Raw genomic sequence first — 27,412 nt, 5'->3', positions numbered from 1 at the left:
TAAAGCAAAAGCAGAATGATGAAGCCTGGATTTCCCACAAGGACAGGGATGTTTTCCTTCCTTAACCGTGGGTGGCTGGGGTGGCGTGCGGAGGGCTCCGGGACAGCTAGCACGGGGACGGTGGGCACCGACGGTATCCCCCACCTCCTGCTGCTTCCATGTGATTGAGTCGTTGCTGGGCTCCTGACTGCTCCGCGGGAGACTCGGCGGCCCAGCCTCCTGTGCAGGAGGGCGTGGTCACGTGACTAAGTGCACCCCCCCCCCCCCCCACCTCACCACCACCACCTGGAAAGGAGGCGACAGGCCCCGCCTCTGCTCCCGGGCCTTAAGGCATCAAGCCCGTGCTCCGCGATGCCCTCCGCCCTCCCGAGAACCACACAGTTGACAGCGACACCCGAAGCGAGGGCCAAACAAAAAGATGGTCAGAACCTGGGTCCCTGAGTGACCATGAGGAGCAAAGCAGCCCGTCACCTTGGACCCCCTCCCGGAAGGGTTCTTCTTTGAGAGTAACCATCTGTTAAGTCACCGCACAGGAGCTTAGCTTTTACCCTTAACTGACACCAAGGCCCTGCAGTCTGCTTCCTTTGGGTTACAGGTGAGGAGACTGTTTGGGCAATCCTCGCCCCCACCCCAAATCCCGTGCTTGGCTGCAGAACGTGTGCTAGACCCATTCTCTTACCTCATAGCCCCGAGCTCTGCCACTTACTTAACATGGACACGATGTTTACTTTTGGGTGATAGGCCTGCGTCACCTCAGGTCTCTGAAAGAATCCACCCGGTATTTAGCACACAGAGCCACCTGCTGCTGGGGAACAGTGTGGGTCCAATCAGGAGAGAGAAACCACATAGTAATTCAAACAGGGGAGGGTTAATGCAAGATTCAGTCACTGGAACAGGATTGGGGTTCGAGGAATTGGCTGGTAAGAAGCAGTAAAAGAGTAAACGAAGAGCAGACCTCATCAGGAGTAGCCCTTGCCCCTCAGGACTGGGGTGGGGCACTCGAGGGAGAGGCCCCCAGGGCTGAGATCCAAACGTCCATGGAAAGGGCCTGGCTGTGGCTGACGGGACGGCAGAGAAGGGGCCCAGCTCACAGAACTTGCCAGAAATCTGCCCTCCAGGTGTTGGGGCTTACGGGAGAAGCTGCTGGCCCGCGAAGAAGAGCAGGCATGCCATTGCCGTGGATTTCAAGAACATTTACGTACACACAATGATCAACTTTTGCCCATCTTTTTTCTGTTTTCCTTAGAGACTTTCAAACCCTTTCTCTTAGAGGGACACCAGTCATTGGACTTAGGGTCCACCCTAAACCCAGGGTGATCCCATGTCAAGAGTCCCAACTTAATTGCATCTGCAAAGGCCCTTTCTCCAACAAGCCACATTCGTACATTCCACGGTCAAGCCTGAGACATGTCTTTCTGGGAACCATTATTCAAGTGATTACTATGGATTTAGAAATCCGGTTAGGTCTACAGCAAAGACCAGGTATTTCCCTTCCTTCTGCTTAAGCATGTCAGGCCCTTGACTGGTGGGTATAACTAAAGTGAGGGCCAAGCTGAGGTGGTACTCCCATCAGAGAGGAGGGGGCCAGGACCCTAACCCCTCAGGCCACCACGCCCCTCATATAGACAGGCTCCACCACACTAGAGCCCGTAGCAGAGGGGGAGTCAGGTGAGCACCAGAGGGCTCTGGTCTCCCCCGTGTGATGTGGGAGAAGCTACTTAACGTGACTCTTCCCCTGCTGTCACATCAGTAGCGCAAAGTAAATAACAACAATACTTTCTGGGGTTGCTGTGGAGCTTAAGTGAGTTAATGTATGTAAAATGGGCAAAATTCTAAAACGGCTCCCAAATTCCCACCCCACTGGTGAACACGCCTTGCACAATCCCCTCTCCTTGAGGACCTGGTGTGTATTTGCTTCACCTAGATGACCTTGCCCTTTGGAGATGAAAAATGAAGTCTACCCGTAACTTATGAGTTTCAGTGGCATGGAAGTGATCATGGAATCATGTTAGCTGCTGTTACCACATACAGCTCTAGACCCACATCCCGATGGTTCCTCATCCACAGGAGAGGGAAAAGACCTCTTCCTTCCAGCTCCAGCATGAGAAGTTCAAAAACAGCAATTCTTGTTAATGATTGGTGGATGGATGGATGGTGCACAGCAGGAGTAAATCCAACAGTTACACCACAGAAAGTAGGCAACTTCTCCTTCTCAGAAGTTTCCACCAGTTTCTACTGTGTGCTTATCATTCAGAAATCCTTTCTGTGTCTCTTAGCATTCATATGAATATGCGGAGGTCTGGCTAGGCAAGCCCTTCACCCATTTTTCATGCAAATGACTGAGTGCCAGTTTCCCTCTCTTTGTCCTGAGCATTGCCTCCTCGCTCCAGCCCGGGGCATCTGACCTCTGTGTCATGAGGCTTCCTTTCGTCTGGTTTCTGGTTTTTCTTGGCCAACACCAGGCCCTGGCAAAAGATCAGAGAGTGGGGGGGGGAGGAGTGGGTAAATGAGGCAGGAGTATTTGTTCCTGTGGCTGCCTCCCAGGGAGGTCCCCGGGCGTTGGCTACTCCTCTACCGAATCCACAGCTCCTGCTTGGGGTCCCCTCTCCAGCTCCAGCCCTGTGACAGCCCCCCCACCCCGTCAGCCCTAGGGTCATAAAGTCCCTCCCGTGGCTGCCGTCCCTCATGGGGTCCCCTTCCCCTTCCCCACACTCTGGTAAGCCGTCTTCTGTGAAACGGTGCCCCCAACAGCTGTCCCACCCCACGCTGTGTCCTCATCTGTGGCGAAGGCCAGCACCCACCTCTGGTAGTTGGTGTGAGAATCCAATGAGCCATAAAACCCTTAGCACAGGCCCAGACCTTACCCGGTGCTGGGTGAATGCACTTTGATCTCAGCCAGGCGTTATGCCAACCCAAGAGTCCCCGAGGCCCCACTGGGCGGCGTTTGCCAGGACACTTGGGACCGGCTGTCCGACTTCTGGTCACGCCCCTGTTCCAGCCACTTCACGTTGGATTCGAGCATGACGCTGGGGTTTGGGGGGTGACTGAGTGGCCCCTGTGCCCGGAAGGGAGTCATTCTCTATCCCAGGTCTACACCGGCTCCATCCGAGCAGGGGCGAGTTTGAGATCTGCTCCACTGTGGTGGTTACACCAGCCATCCACGCGGCTCCTGGGAAGGACCCAACTGGGAAAGATAGGGCCTTAATGCATCCTGTGACCTCACGGAGAGCCCGCACCGGGGAAATGGAGCAGATACAAGGAGGGAGGCAAGGGGACAAAAGTGTGAGGTTGGGGCACCTGGACACGGGGTGTCCTTGGCTTCTTAGCTCTGGTTCAGTCTCCTAGAAAAGGGGGTTAATTATATTTCTGCACCCACCTCAGGGGTTCCAGTGAGAATGTGCTTTGATAACCAGGGAGAAGTAATTCTGCTTAAGAGTTAGAATTTTCCCTGGGGAGTGTCTGACCCCTTTCATTCTTTAGACGCCAAGACAAAGAGCCTCAGGCCTATGAGTGCTTCAAGGACCTTTGGAAAGGTTTAAGACTTGAATAAAATTATAGGCCTCGAATTATGGACATAGCAATATGACGCTCAATCAATGATTACTCTACCTATTCCTTCTTCATTAATTGTGAAATTGAGTATACATACAAATCTCCCTACATTTGAAAACCATTTGTAAAGCTAGATTTTCTCATGTTACAAGAATTCGTAAGTAGGCCAAGCGATTGCCAGGAAGTAACAGCTAATTGTAGTTAAGTGAGCGACTTGCAGCTAAATCATTTTCAGAACAAAATCCCAGCCCTGCCTAACTGCCTCAGAACTCATCGTGCCAGGTGGTTGCGCATTCCAGAATCATCTCTACTTCCGCCTTTTCTCTTTCTCACACATCACGAACACCAACCAACAAAACCCACTTTCTTTAAAGATGAAAAATGCAGAAGCCGACAAAGAGAATTAGGTCGAAGATCAAATCCTTCTGGTTGCAGCTTCGAGAACAATGGCTTTGGAAGTGCATCTCCGCAAGACGGAGCTCCTAAGACACAAGGTCAAAGTCACTATCAGCTGATGTGCGCCTCTGGCTTTTCCAGTCCTGCTTTCCCCCAACCCACTCCCCTGCAAGGAAGGGAAAGCAGATATTTTCCAAACCCACACCTCACAAAGACCAGGGATTTTTTTTTTTTTTTTTTTTTAGTGTTCACTCTCCATCACTGTAAAGTCTGTTTTTTAAGTGACTAATTGGAAAAATCTTTTTTGGCTCCCGAGGTGCTGAATCCAGATGAGGCCATCTGCCTCCTCTCAGCGTGTGTGCAGAGTGTGGTTCTGAAGCCCCAACGATCCTATCGGGTCCTCAGGGACCCCACCTGTCTCCCTACCACAGAGGAGCATTTCTGCGGGTCTCCCTCCAGAGAGCCTTTGTTCAAACACTCCAGTCACTTTGAATGGTTTATTTTATCCAACATGTTAATTAATGATTCTTGCAACAAGCTTGCAGTTAAACCATCTGACTGAGCCACCCAAAGACAGTTAACAGTCTGATTGAAAGCCAAACTTCCTATGGCTGTTTTAAAAAGAAATAACTACAGGATATGAAGAAGAAGAAGAAAGGCGATTCAACTACGGGACAGGAAGAGTCCAAATCAGCAAGGGAATAGGAAAAGTGTTCTCTTTAATGAGACGAGGCCTGCTGGCCGAATGTTAGGAATCTCGTTGTCGAGGAGCAAACGGTCTAGTTTTGGCACACAGCGTGGTAGCTTAATTAGGTGCTAGAACAAGATGTTGGAGGCTCTCAGGCAAAAATGAGACAGAAGAGTGCTTCCCTTTATATGCTTTGTTAGTTATAAAATTAGTTCATTTTCCACCTTCTGTCTGGGCACTTGGGAGCCTTCAACACGGAGGGACAGCTTCTGGGGCTGAGGCTAAGCTGAGAGTGACCCAGAGGAAGATCCACTGTGTTGTGGGAGGGGCAGGAACAGAGCCCCCAGATGTCAGGCTGGGGTCAGTCTAACCTGCTACTTCGGCAGTCCTTGCTGGGACCACAGTAAGGGGACAGGATTGGGGTGGACAACCACTTCCAACTCTGCTGACTCAGAGGCCACCCTAAAGAATATTCTGGAAACACAGCTTGAACCTGACTGTTCAGATATGCACTTACCCAGAAGCAGAACCTGCATTCTGGTTGTCCCGCTGAGGTGACATATATGTTCGGGTGGCATCCACTAGACAAAGGCCAGCTCATGCTTCTGTACCCCATTCTTTTTGTTTGAACGTTACGGCACTCGTGGGCATCAAATCAGACCAAAACAATTTTGAGGGGCTGGAAATTTTTTTTTAAGGGAATGCTATTTCCAGGGCACCTGGGTGGCTCAGTTGGTTAAGGGAATGCTATTTCAGGTTCTATGACAAAGTCATTCTGAAGACCTACCTTTCGTGGGGCACCTCGGTGATGCAGTCGGTTAAGCGTCTGACTCTTGGTTTCAACTCAGGTCATGATCTCAGGGTTGGGGATCGAGCCCCCCATCTGGTTCTGTGCTGAGCACAGAGTCTGCTTCAGTTCTCTCTCCCTCTCCCTCTGCCCCTAACCCGCTCTCTTTCTTTCTAAATAAATAAAATCTTTAAAAAAAAGACCCACCTTTTGAGACGAAGGACAAACAGCAGAGCCTGTTCACCAGCAGGGGCTGTTTACTCACCCCTGTCGTAGCCCGTGTCTACCAGCTCGTTCCATACACACCCTGCACATAGACACGCATGGCCTCCCCCACTGGCAGCTTCCAGAGCCAGAGGGACACACTTGTGACAGCCGATGAAGCTCACAGCCTACCTAAGAGCTCACTCCTGGTGCTGTACGTTCTACGGGTTTGGACACATACGTAACGATATGTATCCGTCATTATGGTATCCCACAGAGTACTTCCATTGCCCTAAAAATCCTCTGCGCTCCACCTGTTCACCCCCCCGGCAGCCATCTTTGTACTGTCTTGTCCAGAATATCATACAGCTGGAATCATACAGTAAGCAGCCTCTCAGACTGGCTTCTCTCACCTAACAATATGCATTTTAACGTCCTCCGTATCTTCTCCTGGCTTGACAGCTCATTTCTTTTAGAGTGGATAATAACCCAGTGTCTGGATGCACCAGAGTTTATTTATCCACTCACCTACTTCATTCCCTTTCATTCTCTTAACACCTTATGATTTTTTGATAGAGTGAAAAAGTATCCCAATTTACATTTTTTAGTTCAGATGTCCACGTTAGCAAGTTTATTTATGATCATATTCATCTATTTTCAATCTCATAAAACTCTGTCCACGTTTACCTCCTTGACCTAAGCCAGTGTGACTGGTTAGCAATTTGATGAAGTTCTTCTGGTAAATGTTGGTGGCCTCCAGTGATGACAGAACGCAGGGGCTCTATGTCCCTCCCCTATAACCTCCCGACAAGATTACTAAAATGAAAGTATGGCTCACCCCAAATTCTACCAAATGCACAGACACTTGTTAGCAAGCAGGCCCCAAAGTCATCAGGTCCTTGGTCCCCTGGATGGACACGCTGCATGATAAGCTCTCTCCGGGGCTGACTCAGTGACATCTATGGCTGGCCTTCCAGCTGGGCCAGGCAGAGGGTCCCCTGGGAAAGAACCAGGCGAGGCAGGGTCCCTGGCTCTCAGGTAGTGATTACACAGGAGGGGGCTCTCTCCTCCCTGAAACAAATTCTTCCTGCTAACTTTGGGTTTTCACAAGTCTTTGAACACGGATAACTTTAATTAGCATGGCGACCAATCTACAGAGAACCAACAAGCCAAACCATTTTTAAGTTCTCCGAAAAATGATCTAAGGTGTATTAATCGCCACTTCATTTTGAAGACTTGATATAAAGAAAGCAAATAAAGGATCTGGGATGCTCATTTCTGTTCCGTGGACCAAGTGCTGGTCTAAATTGTCTACTTTGGGGGCACCTGGGTGGCTGAGTCTATTCAGCGCCCGACTCTTGACTTCGGCAGAGGTCATGATCTCAAGGTTGTGGGGTCAAGCCCCACATCAGGCTCCACACTGAGCATGAAGCCTGCTTGAGATTCTCTCTCCCTCTACCTATGCTCTTCCCCCTGCTCTCTCTCTCTCTCAAATAAATAAATAAAATCTTAAATAGTCTACTTTGTTTCCTGGGGCCATGATGCTCCTCCAGCTAGCAGGTGCTCCCAGGCCCACCCCTCCCAGAACAGATCCAGCTTCAGCAGAAGACATTCTTCCTAGGGGGTCTTAGGTGTGGTTGTCCGGGGAGCAAACATCAGCATTCCTGCTGGTCAGGAGTTTCCAATGAGGAAAAAGAACAGCCAGTTTTACACTGCCCATCCCCCCCCCATAGCATCCAAATAGATTGTTTTACGCAAAAAGATTGTTTTCTTGCTACGAATCCTCTCCATGTAAGGGTCTGCCAGGAAACAGGGTGAAGAGCAATTATTAAGTAGATCCCAGGCCACACTGACTACACTGGGCTTCCACTATGAGAAAAACTCACATAACACACCTACGTGGTTAAAGACAAGCTGTATTTGGTGCCAAGGTTTTAAAAAGCACTATTTGATATTAAAAAGTGTTCTTCTCTGTAATAATGGCCTCTGTCTTCTGAATTTTCTTCTCGAGGTTTTCTAAACTTTCCTCGTCAGAACGAAGAAATCTGAAAGTCCTATCATGCCATTCTTTCTAGATTCTCTAGGTTGGAAACAGATAAAGGCACTTATTAGTCATTTCTCACAGCACACAACGCAATTCTTATGAAATCAATCTAATTTAAAGGTTTTACTTAGAAAAACAGATGATTTCCAATCTCTAATCAGTAATTTTTTTTAAAGATTTTATTTATTTATTTTGAGAGACAGAATGAGATAGAGAGAGAGAGCATGAGAGGGGGGAGGGTCAGAGGGCGAAGCAGGCTCCCCGCTGAGCAGGGAGCCCGATGCGGGACTCGATCCCGGGACTCCAGGATCATGACCTGAGCCGAAGGCAATGGCTTAACCAACTGAGCCACCCAGGCGCCCCTCTAATCAGTAATTTTTAACTCTAAAACTAAAGCATTATATTTTCTTGTACAAAAATGGGCATTTATTTCTAGGTGAAAAAATCAGTACTATACATTCTTCTTTATTGGCCATTCAAATTTTAGTCACTACTGAAACAAAAGTATCCTTCTATTGGAAAAGTTGGTCCAGTGAAACTCAAAGGTCTTGAGTCTATGAAACTTTGGCATTGCCAACAGCATGTCCCTCGCTTTTTCTTTTTATCTATAGATACTTCTATTTCTTAAGAGATGGTGAAGCATTAGCACATTTCTAGTGCCAACATCCGTGGATGTAAAAATGCTGAACAATATTCATTCTCTATGTCGGTGGGGGAAAGGAGAACCATCTCGAGGGCTCGTATTTTCAAGGTAAAGGGAACATCAGTTAGCAGTCCTAAACCACATTTTACCATAAACAGCAACCATCTCTCACAGCCCCAGGGGAATCACAGGTGTCCAAGCTTCTCACTGTGGCTGCTTAGAGGTGAAGAATAGAACGCTGGAGAACGGTGCCTGTCACCCTGACCCCATGCTCTCCTGGGCATGAGGATTTCCCGCCACGGTGGCCCCTACAGCTCTCCTCAGGCTGCCGGAGAAAGTGGGTTTGCTGTCTTAGCTGTGCTAACAGCAAATGGAGGCTCAGCTGGAGTGTATCTCCCCAGTTAAGGAAGAGCCATTAACCAAGTGATGGAAGAGAAACACCAAATGGGATCTTCTTTGGACTTCCCTTGTGAACTGATTCTTCACCCTGGGTACCTGCTAATGGCTACAGAACAAATCTCGCCATGAACACACCATGCCAGATCCTTCTGGAAACAGGAAGGGGCCACTCCAACCTTCTAGGGGCTTCCCAAGCCTCCCAGGCTAGGTCCTTGAAAAGCCACCTCCGGGTCGGCCCCCAGGGCATCCCGTCAGCCAGGGCCCCTGGTCGGCCTGCCCAGCCCAGCCTGTCTCCGCTCATGCACGCCCTCAGCTCATCGGTACCTGAGTGTCCAGCACCTTCCACTAGGGACGCGTGGATGGGTCTGAAACACTCTTGGAAATGAGCAATGAATTCATGAATGCATGACTGAGTGACTCGATTACTGAATAGGCAGAAGTCCCTCCCACTGCCGAGAGAGGCCGAGTCAGCCCGTCTACAAAGGTGGGTGGGAGCGGGTGGGGAGAGGAGTGCTCTGACCCAGGCCAGCCGGCCACAGCGCTCACCCACTAAGCTCCGCTGCCCCCATGCTGTGTGCCTTCCAGGCGCTTGCTGCTGGGATGGATTTGCTCTCAATGGATGAGCAGAAATTGTAAGATTTAGACAAGCCCAGCTCACAAACTCTGTGCCCTGATCCAAAATGGGTTACTGGGGTGCCCAGGTGCATTCAGGCTTTTCCTGTGAGCTCTGAGGGGGCTGTCCATGTCGGGGTGCACAAGGCACCAGGTTATACACCTGACCCCCCACCCACCCGGCAACTGAGTGTGCTTCTCCTTTACCTTCAGCCCCTCCCTCCAGGGGCCACCCCCGTCTGCAGGGTCATCTGGGGGAGCTGGAGCCTGCACTGTGTTGGCTCCCCTGCCCCACGACTCCTCTGAAATCACCACTGCCAAGGTCACAATGTAAGGGACAGTTCTGCAGCTGGCCGCACTGGGCAACGCCCATCCTTGTCCGCCCCCCACCCCCCGCCCTTCCTTGTGCCCTCTGTCCCAGGGTCACTCCTCCTCCTCCTCGTGCTCACCCCCCTCCTCAAAGCCTGGAGCTCCAGCTGCACCCCCACCAGCCAGCACCCTCCTCACCCTGCCACATCCGGCACCACCTGGGGGGACTCCAGCCCAGGCTGCGCTCACTGGACAACCCCCCCGGGTCACCCCACAGGCCCACCAGCTCACGAGGCCTCCCCCGCCGCCACAGGTCACGTTCTGGGAGACAGCAGCACCCTTCGGGGCAGGCCTGGAAGCCTCTGTCGCCCACTCCTCACGTCCAGTTAGCCTCCCAAATCTGGGTCAGCCCTACAGCCTCGCCCCTCTTGGTCTGGACCTTTGCAGAAGTCTCATGCCTCAGGGGGGGAAGGGGGGTCCTTCCAACCAGAACCCACCACCCGCTTCCCTCTCTAAGCTCTTCTCCATTGTCACCAGACTCAACCCAAACTCCCCAGAGGCTCCCGTGCCCCTTCACCTCCACCGCCTGTGGGGGGGCAGGCAGCCCAGGGGTGCCGTCCACCCGCCAATGTGCCCTGAGCACCACTGGGCGAGCAGACACCACCCCAGGCCGGTGAACCAGCCCGCATCGCTGCACTCCATGAACATCCCATACGGTGACTTCGGTGACTTCTCGGAGGGACGGAGGGGGGTAAGTGAAGCTGCTTTATGGGGAGGGCCCTTTACCAGAGGCCTCTCGGAGCAGGCGACAACCGGCAGCCGTGCAAAGGGGGCGGGGCTGTTCCAAAAGCACGAGTGCGAGTGCGGAGCCCGAAGTGTGTTTGGGGGGCAGGGAGCTCGGGCTGCTTGAAACCCACAGACCCACGTGGCTGTGTGGGGCCCAGAGGCCATGAAGGTGTGGGTGAGAAGCCTTTGGAAAGTGACTCGATTTATCGTTTTAAAGGACAAGGGGCTGCGGGGGGGTGGGCTGGGGCAGGAGGAAGCGGGGCCCCAGGAATGGAGGGAAGGACAGGAGGTGGGATGGATTAAGGGGGTGTGGGGGGAGGAAAGGGGCATCATCAGGGGTCACCCACGTCTCTGTCCTGACCTCATGGGGAGCTGGTGATGCAGTTTACAGAAGGGGGAAACTGAGGAACGAAATGTATGGGAAGGATGTGGATTTCTTTTGGGACATTTTCAGCCTGGCGTGTGACATCCCAGTGGAAAGGTCAAGTGGGCAGTGTGATATCGGAGTCTGGAGCTGGGAAGCAAGGCCAGCTCTGTGACAGGACGGCAGTCCCCACGGGAGGGGCCCAGACAGAGGGCCAAAAGGGCTGAGATTCACAGAGGTGGGGCAGAGGGAGGGAGGGAAGGGGGAGACCAATGGGAGTGTGTGTAGGAAAGCATGATGGAAGCTGCCGGCGGCCTCGGCAGCCTCAGAGTCAGTGGGACAGGTTGGGTCTGGAGTCAAACAGGGAATGAGTCTGGGGTGAGGGAGAGGACGGCGTCTATGCAGCCCCCACTGTCCCGGACCCAAGATGGGGCAAGAGCTCTGATGCTGACACACAAGGAGCTTGCCTGTGTCCCGGCGAGGTGGGATGGGGCCAGGAGGAAGCTGGTGGTGAGGAAGGGGGCAGGCACAGTGGGGGCTCAGCTGGGCTGGGGACCAGGTCACACTCAGGAGGGCGGCAGGTCAGGTGGGGGCGTGATGCTGGTCCCCTCCTATGGCTCACCACTGGTGGGCAGCTGCGGGTGGTACTGGAGGAATCAGGAAAGAGAAGGGTGGCGCCCTGGAAACGGGGAGCCAGGCCACAGGGCAAGGGGCCAGTGAGCGTGGCTGCGGAGGAGGGGAAGGTGAGCGCCTGCTGGGACATTGGCGAGGGGAGGGCTGAGTCTCCAAGAACTGTGGGTGTTGGGGGTGTCGGGGCACGAAGAGAGTGTCCCCCGGGAGGAGGAGGGCAAGTCAGTGGATGGCACACAGAGGAGAGGGAAGACCGGCGGGGGGAGGGCAGGGATTCTGAAGGAGGGAGGACAGAACACGGTCTGGGAGGGACGAGGCGGCGGAGCCGAGGAGAGATGGCCACGGTGGCAGCAGGGAGTCCCGGGGCTGGCCCTGGTGCCCCAAGCACGCAAGGTGTGGGAGGGCAGGAGGGACCCAAGTCTGGCGGTGATGACAAGCCAAGTGTCCCGCCTCTCCCCGCCCACCCGCCGTCCCGTTCTCACGGCCCTCCACCCTGCCTGCTGGCGGGGTCTGTGAGTCCGGTGTCTGTCCGCTCCCAGGATGAGCAGGACAGGGCACAGGAGCCAGCACCCGATAAACATTCAGGGAACAAAGGCATGACATCACACCCTCTACCTGCGGCGTCGCTGAGACGTGCCTTCTATCTTCCTCTTTGACATGCTGTGATTTTAAACCACTGGACACACTGGACTGAAGAATCAAGATCAATTCTGATGAACTTTTCTTAGAGACGGGATAAAGAGAACCCGACTTCAGTCCAGCACTGCCCTGAACCACGCGTGAAGAAAAGCTGCCTCCTGAGGTTCAGCTTTCTTTAGCACGGCCTGGGGCCATCTTGGGGACATCTGGAGCGCAATGTGTGTTGCTCTCCCTCCTGGCAAAGGCCGGATTCCCCGGAGCAAAGGTACCCGAGAAGAAAGAGAGAAAGACCTTCTCTAGCGGTCCGTGCACTGGAATTCCAGGGAGGGCTCATACTTACACAGTGTCCTTTAAAGTGGCGAGATAGGATTCCGTGTCCACTTCAGGGATGTCCGAGTCCATTTTGGACAAGTAACGGTAGACGTAGGAGAACGTCTCAAACGGGATGCGCGCAGGCCCGCCCTCGGGGTCCACGGTGAGGATCTCACACAGGTGCTTCATTGAACTGTTCAGTGACTAGAAACACCACAAACCAGGGGAGGAAACAATTACTACCTGGAATCGCTACAGTGAAAGCAAGACAGCAGCAGGATCAGGGCTTGAGTATATTTTACAGAAATTCTCCAGCAAGTATGCTTCAATCGAAATGAAGAACTAGGTGAATTTACACTTGCCATAAACAAAGAAATAAAAAGGAAAGGTTTGATCAAGAGCCTGAAAAGAATTTTAATCCACAGATTTTATTTTATATTAAAACGGGAATGAGGAAGCGTCAGTCTCCTTAAAGCTGGGCCCAAAGCCAGCCCAGAACCCCCCAGCCCCTTCAGCGCCGTGACACACCCAGGGACGGAGCTGTCAGTCACCAACGAGAAGTGCCATCTGCGGGGGGGGGCTCTAGGACAGATGGCCTCGTGAGCTGTCCTGATGCCCACCTGTGATCAGCCTCCATGCAGGCTCCACACAGGGCTAGCCCTGCTCTGGGCCTTGTCTCGGTTCCAGAAAGTACCAGACCTTTCTCCCCTGCACACTGTGCATCTCGCTCATGCTCCTTCTCTCTGTCTGGGTCAGTCACCCCACCTACCCTGGCCGACACCTTGACTTTCAGCCTGAGAGCCAGTCCCTGGAGAAGCCATCCCACTCCTGCAAGGCACATGCTCAGAGCATGCAGACCCTCCCTCCGAGCCAGGAGGGCAGAAGGATTGTATCCAATCCCTGGTGATCTCACAAGAGCCTGCAGGCTTGCAATCAGCCACGGCGGAAACATTGACACCTCATTCATGGTCTCACGCTGCAAGTCAGGACCCTTTGCCCGGAAGAGAGCAGGCTGTTGACACTTAGGGGGCTGCACTTAGGAGGGAAGAGCAAGGAAAACACAGGTGGGACAGGCACAGAGGAAAGCTTCCCAAGTGGGTAGAGTCACACCCAAACCTGCTTGACCGGGACCGTGACTGTGTGCAGGGAACGAACCTGACACCCTTAGGGACACACAAATGGCTGGAGCCCCGTTTCCTATCCCGACATGTCTGTGGGTCGGGATTATGGGCACTGTTTAGCTGGGTCGTCCAAGGCTCCAACCGGGATGGTGGCCAGGGTTTGGGCCTCCTCCAGAGGCTCGACTGGTGATGGATCTGCTCCCACCCTCTCCGAATTTGCCGGCAGCTGCCGGACACACGGCAGGGCGCTTCCCCAGGAGCTCGGCCAGCTTCTCACAGTCATATTGGGGAAAATCCCTTCTGCTTCGGCAGGGAGAGGGGGAAAAGGACTAAAACGAAGTCCAGGGGCCCAGAGAGGCTGGGTGGCTGGCCCGAGGTAAGCCCGCAGGACCGCCACACCCCAGCACCTCGAAGAGCACCAGGCTGGCTCGCAGGGTGAGCTGCCCTGTCGGGAGGGCCGGGGGGTGGCTGCCTGATCAGCCCGGAGCTCCCCCCATCACCACAGCTGGGGCTCGGCGCATCTGGAAAACCCCTTCCCACACTCCCCGGGACCCCTGGCCGTGGCCATGGCACGATGCCGGGGTGGATGGCACAGCTCTGACGTTAGTCTAACCCCGGGGCAAAATGATGCTCCGACGGGAGAAGCGACCGTGTTCTGTCTGCCCAGCAGGTGCTTTCTCCGGGGTCACCGCCCGCGCCCCTTCCTCTCAGCACCGGCCTTGAGAGGACTTGGTGAAAATAGAGCTGCACGTTTTATGATCCATGTTCCTCGCTTGAAACTTTTCCGAGACGTGCAGTTATGTTAGCTTTTGCTTTTCCATCCGTCACAAGCGAGAGAGAGTCATTGCTGAGCCTCAGGAAGGAGGCCAGGGAAGGAGGCGGCTGGCGCGCAGCAAGCAGATGAGGTCTGTGAAACCGAGCTGCAAAGGCTTCCAAGGCGGAGGTATTTAAGGAAAACATGCATCAAAGCAGCCCAGCGTCACTGCCTTCTGCAAAGGCCCGATGACGTTACCGGGGCGAACGTTCCTGACAACGAGATGAGATGTGCAGCAATTTGTATATCCAGAAGGATTCCTAAAGCAACTGGCTTGGCTTTGCCGCCGCGAGCCTGTTTCTCGGACCCAGACTCCTCAGCTCCCAAGGGCTGTCGCCAGGGAGGCCACGTGCTCGCCAGCCAGGAGACCCTCCGGGCAGGTGCCCCTCCTCCAGCCTCCTGCCCCGACCCCCCCCAACCCCCGTCCTGGCCACAAGCTGTCCTGGGACGTGGGGCTGCCAAGCTGCACTTGGTCTTGGCTAAGCGTCTCAGGCTGGACCGGCGTGTGAGATTGAGGCGGAGACGTGAGAGGAAAACAGGCCTGCAGACACCTGTTTCCTGAGCATCTCGAGGGTGCCAGCTCCGTGGGATCTCTGTTTCAGAATTTTAGCTGCTCTTGTGATGACACACAGAGCCAGCTCACGCCTCCCCCAGTGCCCTTCCAGCTCGCCGGGACGTGACAATCTGCACGACATCTTGCAGGGACCCTTCTGTCCAGAAGAAGAGGGGGCCTGGCTCCGAGGTGTGGTCTGAGGGCGCTCAGGAGGGACAGCTCAGCGTTGCAAGCAGGGTTCCCACCCCAAAGTGCACTTTTTGTTTTTTATAAAATATTTTATTTTTATTTATTTGACAGAGAGAGAGCGAGAGAGCACAAGTAGGGGGAGCAGCAGAGGGAGTGGGAGAGGGAGAAGCAGGCCCCCCGCCGAACAGGGAGCCCGATGCGGGGCTCAATCCCAGGGCCCTGGGATCACGACCTGAGCCGAAGGCAGTCACCCAACCAACTGAGCCACCCAGGCGCCCCCCAAAGTCCACTTTTAAAAAGCCAGAGGTCCTTTGCACCTACTTCCTCACCCTCCCAGGTCTTTTCTCATGTAAAACACGGTTCTGTTCATGGACTAGTGGCAGGGGAGGGTGGGAGACAGGTATCCCCCAGCTGGCTGGGACACGGTCCTCCAGAGAAGCCAGTTCGTTCCAGTGTCACCATCCAGGGGAGGATGCAGGGCCCCCACGTGTGAGCAGTGACCAGGCCAGCGGAGACATGGGGGTGGAGTGCACCCCAACTCTCTTCTCAGCAGTGGGGTGACTGGTGCTGGGGGCCCAGGGGCAGCCTTCCCACTTCAGGGGGCAGCTACCAAGCAAGTGTGTGGCTGGAGGCTCCCACCCACGGGGGTGGCTGTATCTTTCCGTGGCCACAGCGAAAAAGGAGTGTTCATGGTCACCCCAGAATGGGCTTAGAGGCCTAGCTGGGGGAGCTGACTGGAAAGCAGGAGGGGAGCGAGCCGGGACACTGCCTCTACCACTGGGCCCCCAGGCACCGGGATGGGGCGCAAGCACAGCTGTGCTGGGAGGATGCTCTACGAATGCCAAGGTGAGGGCCGTTAGGAGGCTGACATTGAGAGCTTTTCAGGGTAAGAACCATTTTCGGACAGCAAATGATATTAAGGATCATCCTTAGGAGCTGTTATTCTCTGAGACAGGAAATGGCAGACTCTCATTCGGTGTCCCAACCTGTGGGCGGCACACATCTGGGCCTACAGCTTCTCTAGCGAGGGGCCCTCCCCCCACCCACTCGGGGTCTGCGTTCAAATCCTGCTCAACCACTTCCAATCTGAGTCACTGAGCTGCAGTGAGGTTCCCAGAACAGGCCCTAAGTCAGAGGGGCGCTGGGGGGATTAAGGAGAACACAGACAAAGGCTCCGAATGTTCCAGCCCATGATGAGAACTCTAGGCGTGAGGCCCGTTCACAAGCAATGTGTTTGGACCGAGGACTGTTTGCACACGTGCACTTTGCCCCTGGACACAGGGACACGTTCTTGTGATGAACAAAGTCCGGTGCTTCTCAGAGCCTCACAGAGTTGGGCTGGTGGTTTGTCATCATGGACTTTCTCAGTCAGTGGGGGGGTGCGGGGATGGGGGACTTCCTTCTCAGTTTTTTTATGTAATAAAAAAGATCTTCGTGCTTAAAAAACAAAGCAGAGGATTTTGATCCACGACTTTAATGCTTAGGATCATTGCCAGTGCTGTAGAGATGTAAAGATAAAGGTCACAACATAAAATGTTATCATTCGGCCAGGCAAGGATCTGCACAGCATGATCTGCCCAGGGCAGCCCCACTGCCCCTTTGCCCCATTCCTAGCTCCCAACACCATAAGCAGAGCAGTGCTCGGTGCTCCGGGGTAGGACAGAGCGGACGGACAGTCGGCTCCAGGGGGTTGGGTCGCCTGCTTACCGTGTTCACTCCCGAATCTTCAGCTCTCAGAACTGGACTTGGCACAAAGCAGTGCTCAACAAACATTTGGGAAGGAAGGAAGGGAGGAAGGGAGGATAGAGACGACTCTGAAATGTAAGCAGAGGTTCTAGTCTTTGCAGAGCCCTTAAGCTGGGTTCATCTGACCAGTGACTGTGAAGAGAAATTTAAGAGCATGGAGAATGCATCTGCCGCCGGCCATGCAGAGGCCGGGGATGAAGGAAGCAGAAACAGAGCGTATTGTGTTGACAGAGCAACTAGGTTCCAACGTAACAGAAATCCTACGTGGAAAAGGGGATAGGCAGCGATCCATTGTAAATTACTCATCCTGCATTTCACTTCTCCGTTTCCTCCTTTTTTGAAGGTTTTTTAAAAAGCATAAAGATAGGGGCACCTGGGTGGCTGGTCAGTTCAGCGTCCGACTCTTGATTTCGGCTCTGGTCAGAATCTCAGGGTCGTGAGATCGAGCCCCGCGTCCATGCTCAGTGGAAAGTCGGCTTGAGATTCTTTCCCTCTCTCTGTCCCTCCCCGCCCCTGCCGGGAACAACTGCATAAAGATGAATGCTAAGATGCCAAACTACACCAAAATTGTCACCTCGTCACCTCCATGTCACAGCTTTGTCTTGGTGTACCTCCAAGCTCCCCCAGCCAACGTGGGTACACAGTGGCTTCTCCCCATCTGCGCCTGGCCGCCCCAGGGCTGTTTGCACTAGGGGCAGGAGTGGGGGGTAGGCCACGGCAGAGCCGACACCCTCACTTCTGACACCTCCCATTGACCCTTCCCCCAACCCTCCGCGCAACACAGACATGTGAACCAGAGGGGACCTTCCCGGACAGTCTGGCCTCAGAGTCCACAGCCCACAGCAGACACGACTATCGAGGTGGCCCAGCTAGGAGACAGGCCGGACCCCACACTGACCAGCAAGGGTGAGAAACAGTAGAGGAGGAAAGGAGAGGTGCCGAAGCTTTCTTGTGCCTTCCCCAGTGTTCAGTCCAGAAGGTGACCAAATGTCTCCACCTACTGTCCCACACGACACATGGACAAGAAACCCTCTTGCTCCGGCTTGGTTTTAAATCCTGCGCTTACTTTTCATGATTGGGGAAGTAAACCTTACAAAGATGGATCCCCACAATATGAAATATTCTTTCTCACCCTTGCTAAAATCTAAATTTCACAACTAAGTTTAAAGGCACAAACCATAAACATTAATTCTAATATTAGATATTCATTTTACAGTATTAAAATCTTGCTTTCACAGAGTTCCAGATAAACAAAGCGACGTGAAATTATCTTCAGTAGGTACATCTGTCTTTGTCCTTCCCACCCCAACACCCCACGCCCCTGGTTATGTCTGAGCCCCGCTCTGCTGCAGGACGGTCCCTGGCACAAATCAGCCCGGGGCGGCAGTCCTCTCTACCGCTGGCGGAAACACTGCCTTTGGGCACTTAGGTGACTCAGTATGCAGCAACCAGCCAGCATCTGGCTTTACTGGGGTTTCAGCGGTTCTCACTAGGGCCATTACGAGAACCAGTAAATGGGGGTCTCTTCACGGAGTGGATATTACACAGCAGAGACAATGTATGACCTACAACAGTCTGTGATGTTGCAGAGGGAGATGGAAATCTAATTGGGAATGAATACAAGTTCCAGAAGATTGCTAACCACAGAATTAGCTTTTCATAAAGTTAAAACCCACGAAAATTAAATACTGTATCTCTTGGGGATGTATGTGGCCCACAGGAAGCAGGAGATTTGGGAGGGCGGTTGCCTCAGGCTGGGGAGGCAGGGGGACGGGATGGAGGAAGAGAGTGCAGGCAGTCACATCAGTGTGTCCGAGATCATGTAGGGTCCATGGGGGTTTCCTACACAAATTGACTTCTAAAAATTAACATCAGAGCTGAGTGTGCGCCACGAAGTGAGGACTGAATTATCCAGTCTCTGAGGTCCAAAGACGGAAGGGAGGGGCTAGGGGCGCCTGGGTGGCTCAGTCGTTAAGCGTCTGCCTTCCAGCTCAGGTCATGGTCCCAGGGTCCTGGGATCAAGCCCCGCATCGGGCTCCCTGCTCGGCGGGAAGCCTGCTTCTCCCTCTCCCACGCCCCCTGCTTGTGTTCCCTCTCTCATTGTGTCTCTCTGTCAAATAAATAAATAAAATCTTAAAAAGGCGGGGAGGGGTGAGAAAAGGGCTCAGCTCTGCAGTGGAGGGAGCCCCTTCTTCACACATATAAAATGGTAACACTCCCTTCCCTGGACCCCAGTGTCTCACACAGACACTCAAACACTGGAGCTGAAGAGGGGCTTCCAGATTCCCAAAGAAGTCCTGCCAAAAAAATTAAGAAAACAGGAGACAACAAATGTTGGTGAGGATGTGGAGAAAGGGGAACCCTCTTACACTGTTGGTGGGAATGCAAGCTAGTGCAGCCACTCTGGAAAACAGTATGAAGGTTCCTCAAGATGTTAAAAATACAACTACTCTATGACCCAGCAATTGCACTACTAGGTATTTACCCCAAAGACACAGATGTAGTGAAAAGAAGGGCCATATGCACCCCAATGTTCATAGCAGCAATGTCCGCAATAGCCAAACTGTGGAAGGAGCCGAGATGCCCTTCAACAGATGAATGGATAAAGAAGATGTGGTCCATATATACAGTGGAATATTACTCAGCCATCAGAAAGGATGAATACCCAACTTTTACATCAACATGGATGGGACTGGAGGAGATTATGCTAAGTGAAGTAAGTCAAGCAGGGAGAGATAATTATCGTATGGTTTCATCATATGTGGAACATAAGCAATAGCATGGAGGACCATAGGGGAAGGGAGGGAAATCTGAAGGGGGAGACATCAGAGAGGGAGACAAACCATGACAGACTATGGACTCCGAGGTCTCAGAGGGGAGGGGGGGGAGATGGGGTAACAGGGTGATGGGCATTAAGGAGGTGTCACACGCAACTAATGAATCATTGCACACTACATCGGAGACTAATGATGTGCTATACCGTGGCTAACTGAACATAATAAAAAAAGAAAGAAAGAAAGAAGAAGTCCTGCCAAATCTTCACACTCCAGCCCTTCCCTTTCCACCCCTCCTTGGTTCAGAGACCCCTCACTTGGGAACTGGAGGGTCATCTCTGTCCTCATTCCCAAGGTTCACACTTCAACACCGCCAAAGTTGCACCATATCTGTTAGCTACTAATCATATATTTTAACTCAAATGTAAAATAATTTTATGCCTCTTCCCATAGATGAGGAGAACATAGTATCTGTTTACCAAATGATGTGCAGTTCAATATAAAGTCACCGATGCATTCTCTTCTAACACTTAAATGCATTGTCATAATATCTGTATGTTTTATCTACTGTTAACAATTTTAAAATTGAAGCATTCCCAAGTATTTAACTTCTGCAAATTAAAATAACTATAAGCCTGCGGGACGCCTGGGTGGCTCAGCTTGCTAAGCAGCTGCCTTTGGCTCAGGTCATGATCCCGGGGTCCTGGGATTGAGCCCCGCATTGGGCTCTTTGCTCAGCAGGGAGTCTGCTTTTCCCCCTTCCTCTGCTGCTTTTCTGCTCGCTCGCTCTCTCTCTCTCAAATAAATAAATAAAATCTTAAAAAAAAAATGTAAGCCTAAAAATACAACAGGCACTTGAAAAAGAATTGCTTCTCTCCAAGTTACTAAAGTAGTGAAAGTGTTTCTTTCGGTTACTGAAACACCGACATTACTTTTAAGCCAGGCCCCTGACTGCACAGAATTATTCATATGCTACTTGTAGGTACGTACCCCACCAAGCATGCTACATCCAAGCGCTAAAAATTTTATCCACTCCATTTTGTCTTCGCAAGGATCCAATTGCAACAACGCTCTGAAGTTCTCTATTGGCAGGCACAAAGTTTTCCATTTCTGCTCAAGATCTGCTAATTCCACATACTGCTTGTGGCCACACTGTAGAGAAAACACAGTATGATGAAATTCCTAAGTTTTTAAGTCTATAAGTATATATTTTAAGTTTTAGAAACCCGTGAAATAAGATAATGCTTATGAATATTTAAACATATCCCAAGCGCCCAACCGCATGCAGGGAAAAGATGAACTCTGGTTCACGACATGGTTAGCCCTGGGAAAGCAGGGTGGGAAGGTGTGCAGCGGGGAGGAGCGCGGGCAGGGAGGGGGCAGCAAGCTGAATATGGCCTGTTTTACTTCTCAGAAAGAGAAAGGCCGGGGCGCCTTGGTGGCTCAGTTGGTTAAGCGGCTGCCTTCGGCTCAGGTCATGATCCTGGAGTCCCGGGATCGAGTCCCGCATCGGGCTCCCTGCTCGGCAGGGAGTCTGCTTCTCCCTCTGACCCTCCTCCCTCTCATGCTCTCTGTCTCTCATTCTCTCTCTCTCAAATAAATAAATAAAATCTTTAAAAAAAAAAAAAAAAGAGAGAAAGGCCTGAGACACAAATATGGCATGATGTTACGACTGAGTAAAACGGGCATACACAGACTGGGTATGGGATTCCCTGCTGTCTGTGCGAAACACTTCATAGCAAAAAATGAGCTTCAGTAAGTAAAATAAAAACGTTTAAAATCCAACCCGCTAAAATAAGTCAATCAGAGAAAGACATGTATCATATGACCTCACTGATATGAGGAATTCTTAATCGCAGGAAACAAACTGAGGGTTGCTGGAGTGGGGTGGGAGGGATGGGGTGACTGGGTGATAGACACTGGGGAGGGTATGTGCTCTGGTAAGCGCTGTGAATTGTGCAAGACTGTTGAATCTCAGATCTGTACCTCTGAAACAAATAATGCAATATATGTTAAGAAAAAAAAAAAAAAGAAGAAGAAGAAGGAGGTAGCAGGAGGGGAAGAATGAAGGGGGGGAAATCGGAGGGGTAGACGAACCATGAGAGACAATGGACTCTGAAAAACAAACTGAGGCTCCTGGAGGGGAGTGGGGTGGGGGGATGGGTTAGCCTGGTGATGGGTATTAAAGAGGGCACGTTTTGCATGGAGCACTGGGTGTTACGCACAAACAATGAATCATGGAACACTACATCTAAAACTAATGACGTAATGTATGGGGATTAACATAACAATAAAAAAATTAAAAAAAAAATCCAACCCGCTAAATGTGTTAACAGTTAAATGGAAGAAACCTTAAAAGTGAAAAGAAATTCCTTCCTCCCATTTTTTAAAATCATCTGTGAAAATTGGTAATGCTTGTATCTGTTAATAGCATTCTATGTGAAAAGTTCTGAGCAATTTTAGCGTGTTTTTCCCCAAGTTACCCCTTCCGATGGTTATTCGTTAGAGAAAACCTTGGAATCATCCTATTTTCAGAAGTCAGTGTACCACAGAAGCATGGTATGTCAAATGTAGAACAGGGACAAATCACTTTAAAGACCAAGGTTATACCACTGAGGTCACTTTTACTAACACGACACGGTCATTAGGAATGCCAAGCCTGACTGGGTGATACCCTCCCGATTAACCGGTTTCTCTAAAAGCAACGTGGTGGGGCGGGTGAGGACGGCCCTCGGTTCCTGGGCGAGGCCATGCCAGGAAGGATCTCGCACCCGCCCAGGCTCTCTGGACCACACTGCACACCAGACGCCAAAGGGCAGTCTGTTGTTCAGGGGAAGGCGGCAGCAGATTATTTCTTTAGCACGTACACAATTTTTACAAGCATATTTCAAGAAGAGACTTGCACCCCCATTCGGGAGTTGAATTTCCAGACTTTTAGTCCAGCAGCATCTAGTGTTTTAGTTTGGTATTTAAAAGCAATTCTATGGGCGCCTGGGTGGCTCAGTTGGTTAAGCAACTGCCTTCAGCTCAGGTCGTGATCCTGGAGTCCCAGGATCGAGTCCCACATCGGGCTCCCCGCTCAGTGGGGAGTCTGCTTCTCCCTCTGACCCTCTCCTCTCTCATGCTCTCTCTCACTCTCTCTCAAATAAATAAATAAAATCTTTAAAAAAAATAAAGATAAAAATAAAAGCAATTCTATTTCACTTGCCTACCATCTAATCACGAATAGCTATTTGGGGTTCTTTAAACTAGAAAAAGGCCACTGAACACAGCAGATTCCTCCTCTGAAGAAATCTGGCAGGTGTGCGCCGGGAAAGCTGGCCTTGCAAAGGTGAGCCGGCGAGTCTGCCACATGCCACGCAGCGGCCATGCTGTATCTCGTGAAGCTGACGGAGAACAGAGACCCCCTCCTACCTGCTTGTGCAAAACTTTCAGGAGTCCTTGAGTCAGGCCTGTGTCTGTTTTCTGAGTGGCCACGGGCATCTCGATTCTGTCCTTGACAGGAAGTGGATCTCCTCTAGACAAAGCTGAAAAATACCTAACAGCAACAGACATCTTTGAAGGCTCATCAGTACCCAGAAAACACTGGAATTCACATGGTTTCTTAAACAAGCCATGAGCGTGACAGTGCCCAGGACACCTCCAGGGACACCAGAGTCCGAGGGCAGGGCTGCAGTCATGGCTCCTCCACTCCGATCCCCAACCTAACCCTCTCTGCATGCCTCAGTTTCTCTGTCTGCAAAGCCAACAATGGCAGGCCCTGTCGTAGGGCTCCTAGGAGTAGTGAGCTCAAGCTGCAACAGGCTAGACATGCTGCTTGGCACCAGGCCATCGGGGGGCTCCTGAAACATGTGCTATTCTTATCAAGCACATGCTAGGAGGGGTCCTGACCTGCTGCCAAAGGAGGTGGGAGGGTTCAGGACCCAGGGTTCAGGACCCAGTGACCCAAGGGCAAGGTCATGGTCCAGTCATTCTACTTTGACAGTTAGTGTTTGGTCTTCCCTTCACTTGGCTCTGCTGCTTTCCAAGGGGGTTGACTTCAACCATCTCTGTTCAACCCTACGGGGTCTCGGATCAGGGAAGTCACATGTCTGCTCCGCTGGGGACCAACCACTCCACTCCATGACGTCAGATGCCATGCCTCCCCCCCTCCCCCTTCACTTTTGCTGCCTGGTATTTTCTTTAGTATTTTTTCCCCTTAATTGTTCCTTTCTGGGATGCAGATATTAGTGCTTATACTAGGGGCTGGGGGGGTATGGAAATAGCTTAGGGCAACAAGTCAGGAGGGGGCACACACCGGCTTCTGGCTGGTGGGGACCAGGAGAGGGTGCCAGGCATGCTAGAGGGGGCCGGCTGCTGAAGCCACGTCATTCGCCACTCCAATGACTAACACAACAAAAAAGAAACAATATACTCAGGAAAACGAATAGTGTATCATCCACCAGGGCCACAGGCCATCGTGTAAAAGATATGAATAATTAGAAACATCTCTGATTATGTAACAAAGATAGCTGTTGATAAATAGATACTTGACAGGCTAAAAGAAATGTTATACCTCATCCCCTTTTCTCTCCCCATCCACATTTTGTTGACTTAACAGTTGGAGGGAAAGTCAAAACAAGGGCAGCAATGTGGGAGACGAAGGTGAACAGGAAGATCTAAGGTGACAGGGAGGGGGCATGGGGGCATAGTTTTGCCATATTGTTCCTAATTAGGGTTTTCACTTATTCCGGGGACTTTATTCCTTCCTCCCCCTAACCGATCAAACCACAGCATCTAAAGCAGTGGTTCCCAACAATTCTACCTCCCCCTGCCCCAGGAAGGCACTGGCAATTTCTGGAGACATTTTTGGTTGTCTCCAGAGGGGATGGATGGTGCCTCTAGTGGGTACAGGTCAGGATACTGCTAAGGGTCCTATTACGCCCAGACACCCCCACACTGCCACCTTTCCCTCGTACACCCCCCCAAGCAATGATCCTGTCCAAAGTGTCAGCAGTGCCAAGGCTGAGAAAGCCTGCATTAGGGGCGGGCCCCCTGGTGCTAATCCCCTGGAGGCGTGTGTGAGCGGGGACCAGTTCTCACTCCAGTCACATGCACGAGGCACTGGTGACAGACCCTAGCTGCGGCATGACTAGCGAGGCTGACTCATCTCCACCACCTGAAAGCCTCCTCTGTGAAGAGGTTAACCTGAATGCCTCCTGCCGTCTTCCACAGCAGGTACCTTCCTGTGATTCCTGGTTCTCTGCTTTGTCTTTAGCTTTTTTTTTTTTTTCTTCTTGTCACCGCCCCTTTGTTGGTATGCTAGCCTTCTTCCCGGAATGCCCTTGCCTTGTCTTAACCTCAAAGACCAATGTGCCCTCTTCTGAGCAACATCCCTCCCTAACAGATTCTCCTTTGTGACAGCTGGGACACATCTGAGCCCATTTCACATACACTGCTTAGTGAATAAAGCTTGCTTTTTCTCCTAAACCCCAAAATTGTTCTTGAGAGAAATTTAGTGCATGGAACATCCAGAAAGTGCTCAATTATGCCTTTTAAATTAAAGTGAAGCTTAAGTTAAAATAATTTAATGTCCCGAGGGGAAAAAATGATTCAATCTTGGAATGTTCTGTTGACTACAAATAAACTCTCGTGTGTCCCATCTTTTATTGATGCTTGGATGATGGTTAAAAACAGAGGCCGTAATTTTTTCGGCAAGAACCTTGAGAGAATCTTTCAGAAGCAACTGACAGAAGTGTCTGTCACAAGACAGAGCACTGGATTAATAGGTAGCCTTGTGTGGTGGGTTCAGTAAGGGCCCCAGACACCCAGGTCCTAATCCTGGAATCTGTGGATCTTATTTTGCATGGTGTCAGGGACTTTGTAGATGGGAGAGAGGATTCTGAGATGGGAAAATTATCCTGAATTATCTTGATGGGTCCTAAATGCAATCACAAGCGTCCTTGGAAGAGGGAGGCAGAGAGAGAGAGACTTGAAGATGCCACACCACTGGCCTTAAAGATGGAGGAAGAGAACATGAGCCAAAGAATACAAGGAATGCAGCTCCAGAAGATGGAAAAGGCAAGCAAGGGATTGAAGTCTCCCTAAAGCCTCTGGAGAGAAGGCCTGACAACTCGACTTTAGCTAGGTGAAACTGATTTTGGACTTTTGGCCTCCAGAACCGTAAAGAGAATGCATGCCTGTTGTTTTAATTCATCAAATTCTGTAGTTGTTATAGTTGCCACAGGAAACTAATTCACCTTGGTTATACAGTTTAGAGAAGGTCAGTGAAATCTGACATGCTAGTTACTAAAACATTTAATTTTTTTTAAGATTTTATTTATTTATTTGACAGAGTGTGTGTGCGCAAGCAGGGGGAGCGCCAGGCAGAAGGAGAGGGAGAAGCAGGCTCCCTGCTGAGCAGGGAGCCTGATGTGGGGCTGGATCCCAGGACCCTGGGATCATGACCAGAGCTGAAGGCAGACGCTTAACCGACTGAGCCACCCAGGTGTCCCAAAACACTTAATTTTATACTGGCTCTTGTGATCATAAAATTGAGTTTCTAACTCTGTCTACTGAAAAGGGACGAAGAGCTTTCCTTTCAAAACGAAATGGGGTTTATTTTAATGGTTCTAAAGTCTGTTAACTTTGTAACCTTAAAATTATGAATGCCTGTTCCTGAAAATAGGATGTTTGTTGCAAGAAACAGTGAAGGCTCATTTGCCTTCAGTGAACTAAGCTGAGCAAAGTTTAACCTTATAGTGGCCTTGGGATAATTACCCCAATATGACCTCCGTTGCTTTGGTTCTAATAAACTCAACCAGATACCGAACCCTGGGAGGATTCTCTAGGATGAGGAATTTAGCCTTACAAGATTCCTTACAAAAGTCATTTTACAGGGCGCCTGCGTGCCTCAGTTGGTTAAGCAACTGCCTTCAGCTCAGGTCATGATCCCAGGGTCCTGGGATCCAGTCCCACATCGGGCTTCCTGCTCAGCGGGAAACCTGCTTCTCCCTCTCCCTCCGCCTGCCACTCCCCCTGCTTGTGCTCGCTCTCATTGTCAAATAAATAAATACAATCTTTTAAAAAAATCATTTTACAAATAAAATAAAGGGACTGCAGTAGTTTGATTTTGTAACACAATGCAGAAACGTTTTGCCCAATGCAATTGCTTTGTAAGTATTAGTCTGAGTAAATACCACTCTCCAACAATGGAGCTGTCATTACTTTGTGGGGAAGTGAACATTTTGCGGTAATTCCTGGGAAGGTCAATCGACCATGATGCTTCCTAGACAGACACTCAGGTGCAGACACCACCAATGCGTCGGAGCAGTGCTCCAGGTGTGGGGGCAGGAGGCGCGAGCCGTCTCGCGGACCGGCCGGCCATCCCAGGCGCTTACCCCGCGGACCACTGCAGCACGTCGGCGGGCTGGGTGCGGATCGCAGCCTTGGTGAACTGCTTCAGGATGTCCGGCAGCTCCGGGGGAATGCGGATCTGCTGTGCGCAGAACATGGTATCAGGAAGCGGCATCGCTCTCCGCAGACCGGGACCAGGCTGGGAAGAATCAAGGTGTGCTGCGTGGAGGCGGAGGACGGGCCGGTGAGCCTCGGGGCGCGGGCGCCCCCGAAGGGCCGGGCCGCCCTGCCTCCCCCGGATTTGGAGCCTGGAGGGGGGACCCGGGTCTGTGGCGGGGCCGGGCTTGGGGGCGGGCCAAGAGGCCGGCTTCGCGAGGTCCGGGCGGCCGGCCGGGGCTCTCACCCGCTCCTCCTCGGGCTCTTCGGAAAGTGAGGGCCAACTGCCCCTTCTAGCGACAGCCGGGAAGCGCCCCCGGCAGCAATTGTTTCACAGAGGTATCCAAGCAACCGGGACG

The 27,412-nt window shown here is 51.7% G+C and overlaps 1 protein-coding gene across 3 annotated transcripts; it reads right to left on the bottom strand.

Annotated features, from left to right (window-relative positions):
* Positions 1–286: 286 nt before the first annotated feature.
* On the bottom strand, positions 287–27,412 carry ROPN1L (rhophilin associated tail protein 1 like). 3 transcript variants are annotated; one of them, XM_081825880.1, is made up of 6 exons: positions 27,301–27,412; positions 26,942–27,116; positions 22,977–23,100; positions 20,553–20,714; positions 12,394–12,569; positions 287–2,465 (listed from the first exon to the last, which is right to left on the bottom strand). In XM_081825880.1, exons 2-6 carry the CDS (start codon positions 27,070–27,072, stop codon positions 2,273–2,275), a joined length of 786 nt encoding a protein of 261 aa, XP_081682006.1. In that variant the 5' UTR covers positions 27,073–27,116; positions 27,301–27,412; the 3' UTR covers positions 287–2,272. The 3 variants fall into 3 exon arrangements, with proteins under 3 accessions (XP_081682006.1, XP_081682005.1, XP_081682007.1); XM_081825879.1 differs by having other exon boundaries at positions 26,942–27,412; XM_081825881.1 differs by lacking the exon at positions 287–2,465 and adding an exon at positions 7,533–7,707 and having other exon boundaries at positions 26,942–27,412.

This window comes from Leptonychotes weddellii, chromosome 7 (genome assembly GCF_054177405.1).
Source record: "Leptonychotes weddellii isolate Sample4059 chromosome 7, ASM5417740v2, whole genome shotgun sequence".
NCBI classification, from domain to species: domain Eukaryota; kingdom Metazoa; phylum Chordata; class Mammalia; order Carnivora; family Phocidae; genus Leptonychotes; species Leptonychotes weddellii.
This window is presented reverse-complemented; position numbering and strand designations above follow the sequence as displayed.